General features: G+C 34.8%; 1 protein-coding gene across 4 annotated transcripts in view; it reads left to right on the top strand.

The window, feature by feature from the left end:
- Positions 1–10,458, top strand: part of senp6a (SUMO specific peptidase 6a) — a 31,992-nt gene extending 21,534 nt beyond the window's left edge. For all 4 annotated transcript variants that reach the window (XM_081379066.1, XM_081379067.1, XM_081379068.1 and 1 more), the window contains 9 exons: positions 480–596; positions 2,133–2,255; positions 2,351–2,443; positions 3,279–3,493; positions 3,579–3,652; positions 4,298–4,386; positions 6,527–6,595; positions 6,798–6,948; positions 8,688–10,458. In XM_081379066.1, coding sequence (XP_081235192.1) covers positions 480–596; positions 2,133–2,255; positions 2,351–2,443; positions 3,279–3,493; positions 3,579–3,652; positions 4,298–4,386; positions 6,527–6,595; positions 6,798–6,948; positions 8,688–8,903 — 1,147 coding nt within the window. In that variant the 3' untranslated portion in view covers positions 8,904–10,458. The remainder of the gene's footprint in view (positions 1–479; positions 597–2,132; positions 2,256–2,350; positions 2,444–3,278; positions 3,494–3,578; positions 3,653–4,297; positions 4,387–6,526; positions 6,596–6,797; positions 6,949–8,687) is intronic.
- Positions 10,459–10,621: the final 163 nt, after the last annotated feature.

Raw genomic sequence — 10,621 nt, forward strand, 5'->3', positions numbered from 1 at the left:
GTAAAGTACCAAAAGATTCCCAGCCAACTGTTTATTTCATTTGTGTCTTTGTTTTTATTGTATTTATTTGTGCTATTGCTTGTAATTAGTTTATTTGTTCTTATAACTGACTGTTTACTTGTCTTTAATAATGTTTGAACACTTTATAACAGTTTGGCTAGCAGTTTTTGCTGTGGTATCGAAATTTCACTTTTATCTAAAATGTTGGTGTCATAAAAACCTTAGTCATTGCAATACAACATTGCATGGGTGAAAAACAACATTAACGGTAGCTTTTTTTAATCATTTTTATTTTTTTTCATCTACTTTGTGATGAAAACTTTGTCATGGCAAGTAAAAATCTGAACCACTGGCCGGACCGGGATAAAGTCTTTAGTGTTAAGGCCCGCCCAAATGCCATGTGAAACAAATAAAATGTTCTATGCATCTACAAAACAGTAAAATCCGCATTTAAGTTGTTACTGTTGTTTTTTCTGTAGGTTGTTGGTTTACCCCCCACCACCTGCTAAAGGAGGAATCTCTGTAACCAATGAGGACCTGCACTGTCTGAATGATGGAGAGTTTCTCAACGACGTCATCATTGACTTCTATTTAAAGTCATTATCTTTATTTCAATCAGTATTGAGTGTTCAGACGAAATGCATTGCTTTGAAAAAATAAGTACACCCCATGAAAGGTTTTGTCCCATGTGGACATTTCATATTAATACTAAAGTTGTATTAGGACATTTGAATTTTTGGGACTTTTGGTTTATTTTGATTTTTTTATTGATTGGCGAAGGTGATAAAGTTTAGCAAGAAAAATTAACTTGGAAATATTTCATTCGGCAAAAAACATTGATCCCTTTGCAGAAGTATCACTTGTGTGATACTGAGGAGGTTTTAAGCAGTATTTTAATTGTATGATATTGGAACTTTGACATTTCTTGGTGGATCTGCTTGAATATTTTTGATCATGTTAAAAGGGCACTTATGGTTTCAGCTTCAACTTGTTTAGACATGCTTACGTTCTTCTCAAGCACTTTTGGTATAATATGGACTTGATCATTGTGGCAACCAATCCATAACAATCACACCATTGTGATTCACAGTTGGTTTTCTCAAACGGAGTGTTTGGTTTGGAACTGTTGCGAAACATCTCCATCTTTGACTCGTCTGTGAAGACTCTGTAGACATTGGTTGGAGATCTTCTCTGGGGAATATTTGGTTTAGACAGATTGCCAGTAGTCTGAAACATTCTCCTTTTTTGGTGCCCTTTCTTCTTTTACAATCTTAGGCTACGCTCGCATGACAGTGATGTACTAAATAACAGAAAATTTGCATTTTCTTTGCTTTTTTCACGTACAAATGACAAGTTGTCAAAAAAAACCTACAGACTGAACACGTAGCCTAATACGCATGCGCATGACGTCTCCGTTTTCATTTTCCGACAGCAGCCCCACAATGCATGAACTGACGTTTTTAATTGAAAGCGGTGTCATGAAATGACCCCTTAGAAGTGGCTTTAAATCTCTTTTGAAGAGCTTCTCAGGCAGCTTGTTTGATGTGGGCATAATACTCCCACTATGTACTTCAAATTTCAGCTTCAACTTGAGTTTTTAATGGTTTTTATAAGTGGTGTTCTACTAATTAGTGCATTTGCCAAATATTTGGCAGTTTATGTAGTGATTAATGGGCGGTGAATGGGTGTACTAACTTTTTCCACACAAGAAACTGAAATGTCAGTGTCTTTTAATCTGCTGAAATCATTACGAAAATGTACGGTTGAAATGTCTTTCCTTAACTCTTTCCCCGCCAATGACAGAAATTTCCGGTTTTCCGTGTTTTTACTGTTATACGGTGCAGTTTTCGGCAAAAACAAGATTTTCTAAGCTTTTTGTTCAATGTTGCTTTTTTTTTTTTTATGAGACTTATTCAGTTAAAATATTCTGGGGGCCATGAAACGTTTGTGAAAATTATAAAAAAATGCAGGCTCTGGCAACTTTTTTTTTTTTTTTTTTTTTTTTTTTTCGCTGGCGGAGAAAAGTTAAATTATATTTCCTCGATTTACAAAAATAGACTTATCATGGGGTGTACTTGATCTTGTATGAAGTTTGACATGTTCTGACCAGCATGTGTGCTCTCTGCTACTAGATATCTGTTTCTGGAGAAGTTAAAGAAGGAAGATGCTGGCCGCAGTCATGTGTTTAGCTCATTCTTCTATAAGAGACTCAATCAAAGAGAGCGGAGAAACGCAGCTGACACGTCCAGCTTACCGTGAGCTTTCGTCATTCACTCAAATATTGACTTGTTCTTTGAGCTCGCTTACTGTGCTGAGATTCATTTTGGGATGGGACTTTCTTGTGTTTCAGCATTCAGAAGAGGAAGCACAACAGAGTGAAAACATGGACACGTCACGTGGATCTCTTCCAGAAAGACTTCATCTTTGTGCCCATCAATGAGTCGTGAGTGTTTATCTGCATTTAACCATCAGTTACTTGAGAAGTTGTTAATTGGAGGAAAGATACATGTGTACACGATACATTGTGATTTAAATGAAAGTAGTATTTCAAGTTTAAATTGTTCGGAAGGCAAATGGATATCATGAATTGATTTTTGTTTGCGTGAATTTTTTGTTGTATTTACACTAAATTAACAGTCAGTTGTTCATTTCAGTCAGTTGCTAAGGCAAACTTTCCCATTTTCATTTAATTTACCTTTGTTAAATGTGTTAAAATAGCTAAAACATAAATATATATATTTTTCAAACTATATAGACATTTTAAAGTGCACCTATTATGCTATTTTAAAGGTTCCCAAATTTTTTTTTGGAGTCTCCTACGATAGATTTACATGCATCAAAGGTCAGAAAACATCTTAAACTTGCGGCCAATGAAGACCATAGGGCTGGCATTATGCAAATTTGTAATGTAGATTTGTAACAGGAAGTGAGACTGGAATTACTGACGAATCGTTTCAACAGTTCAGATTCGATTCTTTCTTTAGGAGACAATAGCTTTATTCTTTGTGCACTTTGATCTTTGAAACTTTGCAGACCTTTTACATTCATAAATGGCTACATTACACACTACATAAAAGGAGAATATTAGAAAAAGCATAATGGGGCACCTCAACAAAAAACATAAAAAATGACACTTTTAACTGAAATTGAAATATAAACACCAAATCTAATTAAAAAATAGTACTAAAAACTATAACAGTATCCCAATGATAAAAATAATACTCCCATATTATCATGTTTTTAAATCGACTTTGACCCGTCTCTCTATGTCCGTCTAGTGCACACTGGTATCTGGCCATAATCTGTTTTCCGGGTCTCGAGAAGGCTCATGTTGAGCCAAACCCACTGTACCAGCCTCAAGCTCCTGCCCACAGCACTGCGGTCTCCTCCGGCCCGCCCAACGCTGGAGGTTCAGATGAGCTGGAAGAGCACAGCCAGCACACAGCCGTCCCGCACAGATCTGCAGCTGATGTGAACAGACAGCAGTTCACAGGTGAGCAGACGTGAACCGCACCAGTCAGCGGAGGCTGGCGGCTGTTGAGTGACACTGCTTGACGTCTGTTTGGCTTCTATTGCAGATGGTTTACACAGAATAATCGAGTGTTACGGAACAGACGACTCCCAGTACTCTGATGACCAAAGCTCATGTCCGGTAATTCACTTCAGTTTGGATAAGATTGTTTTATTTATTTTGGAAGAAATTAATACTTCTATTCATCAATGATGCATTAAATTGATCAAAATTGACAGTAACAACATTTATAATGCTACAAAAGATTTCTATTTCAAATAAAGGCTGCTCTTTTGAATGTTCTATTCATCAGAAAGACATGACATTTTTTTTATTATGGTTTCCGCAGAAATATGAAGCAGCACAACTGTTTTCAACATTGATAATATTCAGAAATGTTTCTTGAGCAGCAAATCATCATATTAGAATGATTTCTGAAGAATCATGTGACACTGAAGACTGGAGTAATGATGCTGAAAATTCAGCTTTACTAGCACAGGAATATATTATGATAAAATATTTCACAATATTGCTGCTTTCACTGTGTTTTTGATCAAATAAATAAATGCAGCCATAGTGAGCATAAGAGACATCTTTGAAAAAAAAAAAAAAAAAATCCTACCGACCATAAACTCTTGGCAGTAGTGTAAATACTTTAAAAGGTTATTCCTGCAAACAGCTGGTAACATTGGGCTGTTTTGACTATCAGAAACTCCAACATTGCTGTTTATTTTTCTCTACTCAAGAGTTCTCACGTTGATATGTGTTGCTTATCTGTGTTTTCAGGATGAGTGCAGCGATGACGGCACTTTGGTCGATGACACTGGGAGCTCTGACCGAGCGGAGTGGACGTCCAAACCCACCATCTGCAAACAGTGAGCGCAAATATTCTTCTTATTGTGAATATAATATTACTGTATTGATCCGAATATAAGAGCGTTTTTTTTTTCTTGTAAATAAATCTGAAAAAATGGGGTTGTCTTATATTCAGGGTCTAGACTTTTACATGAAACAATAGGTAGCGCCAACTATGTTTAAACACAGTAGAGTCATCAAACAACATTCATAAGCAGCCAAGAAATACGGTGTGTCATAGTGTAACGTTAGAAGATGTCAAGTCTTAAAAATGCTAACAGTCAAAGAAAAACTTTTAGGAAAGTTTGTCAGTACATTGCCGAAAAAAGAAATGAGAGGTTTTAATTTTAGTTTAATTTCTAGTTATTTTTGTTATGTGCTTTTGTCATTTTAATTATAATATATTATATTATATTATATTATATTATATTATATTATATTTTTTTTTTAGGTTTTATGAATTTACATTTTTTTAGAATAGAATAAGTTTTAGTTCAGTTTTAGTTTTCATTTGCAGGTAGTAATTTCAGTGCTTCAACTTATTTCAGTTAGTTGCCCAGTAGTTCATTTTGTTAATAAAAACTATGACAAAAAAAGTTGGTCGGCGAGCTTTTCTTCAATGACAAGATGAGGCGATGACAGACGATACCAACGTCATTAAACGATAAAATATAAACATGGAATATCGCTGACGAAAAAAGACGAGACAAAAATGTAGGTAAAAATAAACCAAAATTTGTCTTTATTTTTATCAAAAAAAAGACAAAATATAACAGACTTCTGTACAATCCTCTATGACGGTGTCCAAACCTTTTCCTGGAGGGCCACGGTCCTGCATAAATGCTGTTACGCAACCTCTGTGTGACAATACAAACATCTTTCTTTGCTGTTGTTTAAATGGAAACAGTGCAATAATGTATATGTAAAAATGTAAATGTCAAAATACATTTCTTAAATGACAAAAAAACGTTGCAATTGTAATTGAGCAAAATAATTGATTTAACTCTTGTGCTGCATGACAAAATTACTTAAGTCTTCTCTAACTAAACAAAAGCAGAACAAGATTGACTAAATGTGATAAAAACTATAATCTTTTGACTCAGAAATAAAGAAGGCTAAATTAAAAAATAGCTGGTTTTTCATTTAATGTTTACACTACCGTTCAACAGTTTGGGGTTGGTAAGATTTTTTAATGATTAAAAAAATAAGTCTCTTCTGCTCACCAAGGCTGCATTTATTTGATCACAAATACAGTAAAAACGGTAATATTGTGAAATATTATTACAAAATAACTATTTATTTGAACATAGTTTCAAATGTAATTTATTCCTGTGATCAAATCTGTATTTTCAGCATCATTACTCCAGTCTTCAGTGTCACATGATCCTTCAGAAATCACTCTAATATGAGGATTTGATGCTCAAGAAACATTTCTGATTATCATCAATGCTGATAACAGTTGTGTACAATTCTTTTTCCAGGATTCATTAATGAATAGAAAGTTCAAAAGAATAGCATTTGTCATTTATAATGCATCCTTGATAAAAGTATTAATTTCTTTCCACAAAAAAAAAAAATTCTAAGTGACCCCAAACTTTTGAACGGTAGTGTGTAACGTTACACAAGCAGAAGTCTGATGTTCAAAAACAAAAAAAAAAACATTTAAATCTTACAGATTACAATCTTTTTGATTTTTTTTTTTATCTTTTAATTTATTTAAGCTTTGTTTTTCAATTAACAATATTTTAATTGTTTATTTATTAATAATTACCCTATTTGCAGTCAACCAAATCAAATGTGGTATTTAAATGTCACAGAACAGTGGATCAGTTATATCAAATGTGTCAACAGTGTGGAAAAATGAACAATGTTAAGCATATTATGTAATTGCATATTTTAACGTGCCAACTTTGATTGTCTACACCTGTTTGTCTTCAGTTAGAAAGCTGCGGGACAGTTTCAGTCTCTACATTTATAATATCAGAAGCACAAACCAGGGTCCAGGCAGAATTGAATTGAGATTCATTGCTTTTAAAATTCCAGTTCAATTTCTCAACTTAGGTTAAAACATAATTCGGGATCGACTGATTCCAATACATGTTGTTTGTTCTGGTTGTGTGTATTTTCCAGCACTCATTGTCATGTTATTGAAATCCCCAGGCCTTGCATTCTGATCATGGACTCTCTGCGTGGACCCACACGGTCGACTGTGGTGAAAACACTGCGACAGTGAGTTACTACTTGAAAATAAAACCTTTATTCCACACGGATGTGTGATTTCATGATCACAGATGTTTTTGCATATAAAATTGAAAGAATAGTATTTTTTTTATAGAATCTGCACGAGTCTTTAACCGATAACACGAGTGGCCTTGAGTTCTCATCCATGTTGGTGTCAGTATTGTGAGTGTGTGTCTTGGTGTTTGTGCAGGTATCTAGAGGTGGAGTGGGAGGTGCGGAAGGGCTCCCAGAGGAGTTTCGGGAAAGAGGTGATGAAGGGCTCGAGTCCTCGTGTGCCCCAGCAGGATAACTTCAGTGACTGTGGGGTTTACGTGCTGCAGTACGTGGAGAGCTTCTTCGAGGTGAGAGTGAGCCGCTTCCCAAACATCTAGTTTTCATCATCATAAACTCATGAAATGATGTTTATCAAAAAGTTGATGATTTATCAAAAAATCATAAACTTTTCTGCCATTGCATCATTTTTTTTACTCGTATAATATGCTTTAATTCACTCACAGCCCTGTTAAGACAAATGACATCACAATGTTTCCAGGATTTAATATTAAATAGGGAAAAGTTTCCTATAAATTATTTCCATTTTGCGCCCACACGCATACACAGCAATGGGTGCTTTGGAAACATGCCTCATGATCACTGTCAAAGTCTCTGATTACAGTAAACAAGGCTTTGTTGGCGAAATTACATTGGTTCACCACTAGGGGTGATGATTCCTGTGAAAGCATGAACCGGTGTCTGTATGGTTTTTACCTCAGATCCGTTTTATACATTTGTAGATATTTAATGACACATTTGTATAATAAAAAGAGTTGTAGTTCAGAGTCTCTTATTGAACTGAGTAACCAAGCTCCAGGGGTTTAAAGCTACGAATTACAAATACTCATGTTAATGCAAGTAGTTTTTATCAGAAATTTTACTTTAAGTAGTTTCACATTTGTGTACTTTTACTTGAATACATTTCAAGAGATGTATCTGTACTTTTAGTCTGCTATTTTCCCTCCGTTTGTGGACGTTACAGGCTTGTTTTAATTCATTTTTTAAATTGTGTTATGTAGCTTGATGCTAAAAGCACCAAAAGCACCTCTAAAGCCCCGTTCACACCACCAGTGTATGTTAGATATTAGACTGAAAATCGGTGTTTACTGGGCAAAAAAAAAAGATTTTATTAGCATCTTATCAGCCTTTACTAAAAACTCACATGACATGGTCTCACAAAATGCTTTATTAAATGCATAGTTTTAGAGATATAATCCTCAGACTTGAAATGAAGTATGAGCAGACTTGTAGGTTCACTTTAATTGTGAATATAAGTTGTTATTCCACATACACCTAATATTTTTATACATAAAAAAAAAAAAAATATATATATATATATATATATATATATATATATATATATATATATATATATGTGTGTGTGTGTGTGTGTGTGTATGTATGTATCTATATATATGTCTGTCTGTCTGTCTGTCTGTCTGTCTGTCTGTCTGTCTGTCTGTCTATCTGTCTATCTGTCTATCTGTCTATCTGTCTATCTATCTATCTATCTATCTATCTATCTATCTATCTGTGTGTGTATATTTATATGTATGTGTGTGTAGGTTTGAGCTTATATATCTCCATATTAATAACAGTCTGAGTAATTCTGAGTCTTGAACTGTTAACTCTCAAGTGTTGGCTTTATAAATATATGTTGGTTATGTGTCTTCAGAATGACTTATGAGCAGTTTCATTTGTTTTCAAATTGCTCATCATTTGGAGGACAATTAAAAACATTTAAATTAATATTTATTAATATTTTTCCATCTGATTAATTAAAGAGATAGTCTATTGGATTAATCGGTTATCAAAATAATCATTAGTTGCAGCCCTACAACAGTGTCATGATGGTACTTTATTGGTTACGTTTTTCCCCGCTTACACTGCCTTATGTCAGTAAAAAAGCGATGAAAGATCATCAAAACAGAAATATACATTACAGCTGTTTAGTGACCCTCATATCTATATTGAATTGACTGCTCAGTTTAGGCTTTTTCGTTTCGTTAACTAATGCAATCGATTTTTTTATTTGTGTCTTCTAAAGAATCCTCTTCCAAGCTTTGATCTGCCGATGAATCTATTGGATTGGTTTCCCCAGCAAAGGATGAAAACCAAGCGGGAAGAGATCAAGGAGCTCATTCTGAAGATCCAGAGTCAGCAGCAGCTCAGTCAGGAGAGCGAGAAACATCCGGACGCCGACCACAGCCCGAACGAGGACACGTTAGAGTCAGCTGATCTAATCCCTCCAATCAGCTCCTGAGCTCCGCCCACGCTGCTACGCTTCAACCATCACATGACTTATAAACACTAAAAGCCAATCAGGGCCTTGTGTGATTTTTCGCTGCTGGACAACTCTGCCGTTATTTCTTATAGGTTCGATGATGCGAAATATGAAAAAAGGTTTTTTGTTGTTTTTATTTGTATTGAAGTGTACATAAGCTAGGCTTTTTCTTTTACTTTGCTGTTTTTTTTAAATGCCTTTTGAGTTTTGCCTCTCATTTATTGTTAATGCATCGGATTTCAACTTTGCACCATCTGTGAAATAAAAGTTCATGTGTTCATCTTTGATGATTTACTCTAATGTGCCTAGAGGATTAAATACAGAACTGTTCAGTATTCCATTGGGAATTAATGCCTCTGAAGGAAATGAAAGCATTTTTTTGTAAAATCAGTATCCAAGCAAAATTTGTGATTACAACGAAATCATTTTTCAATGTTCTGCTATTTGCCGTTCAAGAGTGCACATTTGCCTTGGTACTGTCTAATACAAGAATATTATGTGTCAAAAATGAGGCCTGCTGCTTTATGATTATCTTGTTTACATTATTTCAGTTGCTTCACAACATTTGAGTGTTGGTCTTTTCAAAGCACTGTCACATGATTCATAAACGTTCCTCAAAGTATCCGACTTAAGCAGGTCAGACGTGTGAAGCTTAAAGTCAGATTCAACTTTGACCCTGTTTTCTGTAGACTTGTAGCCGGTGATTAAGTATTGTTACATGGTATGAAAGATCAAAAGATGGAAGAGACGCTGGTTCTGTGTGTATCTAGATGCATTGAGTTCAATAATTACTCAAAATAATCAAAATGGTAAAATTGTTTAATTTTCTCAAGTTATCTGCATAATTTAACGTTTCATTGTGTTGGTTTTTACATGGGCAATATAGAATAACACTAGTTCTAAAAACACGCATTAAAAATGTATGCGCTCAGTTGAGGTGGATACATTTTTTATCCGATAAGACATACATAAACTACAATGGAAACACATTTACTAAATAAATCCCTCAAAGTGCAACAACAAACTCAGACGACTTTGCCTCAACAGAGGACGTGATTGGATAACTGGACTAACCAGCGGACCAATCACATCACAGCATCTCAAATGTTGTTTTGGAGGTTCTGAAACTCCTGAGTCAAAGTCAGTCATGAGAATGATTTGGTTTAATTCCTCCCAGAAGCATCTCAAAGATTGTGTTCCCAAACACCAGCATCCGAACATGATGGCGTTTATTGCGACAGCATCTGCGCGCAAGTCATTTATGATATAGAAAAAAAAAAGAGCCATGTTTTTTTCCACGATTGCAGCAACTTCGATTTTTATTAAATATTTTGCGACAATTTCCAAGGAAGTGACGATTTTGTTCTGTTTTTTGTTCTCGCAAATGTTTTATGCGATATTCCAATTTTGTGCATAAGTTAAATTCACAGGTTTGGATGGAAACTTGGCTACTGTTACATTAAAGCAGATGCCCTGCACACAGACTTCTGGTTATGTGCCTGGTTATGCCTTTCAACGAAACAAAATGACAAGGAAAAAAATAAAAATGTAAAATAGCATAAGAATGCGTTTACAAATTTAATTTCTTTTATGCAAATTTACAGGTCTATTAGAAACTTCAAACTCAAGTGGAGGTCAACGGGTTGCCACCACACCCTAAAATAAATTAGGTTAAGCTCCACCCACTAGGTTCATGA

Source organism: Scardinius erythrophthalmus (assembly GCF_964197995.2).
Source record: "Scardinius erythrophthalmus genome assembly, chromosome: 11".
In the NCBI taxonomy this organism is placed as follows: domain Eukaryota; kingdom Metazoa; phylum Chordata; class Actinopteri; order Cypriniformes; family Leuciscidae; genus Scardinius; species Scardinius erythrophthalmus.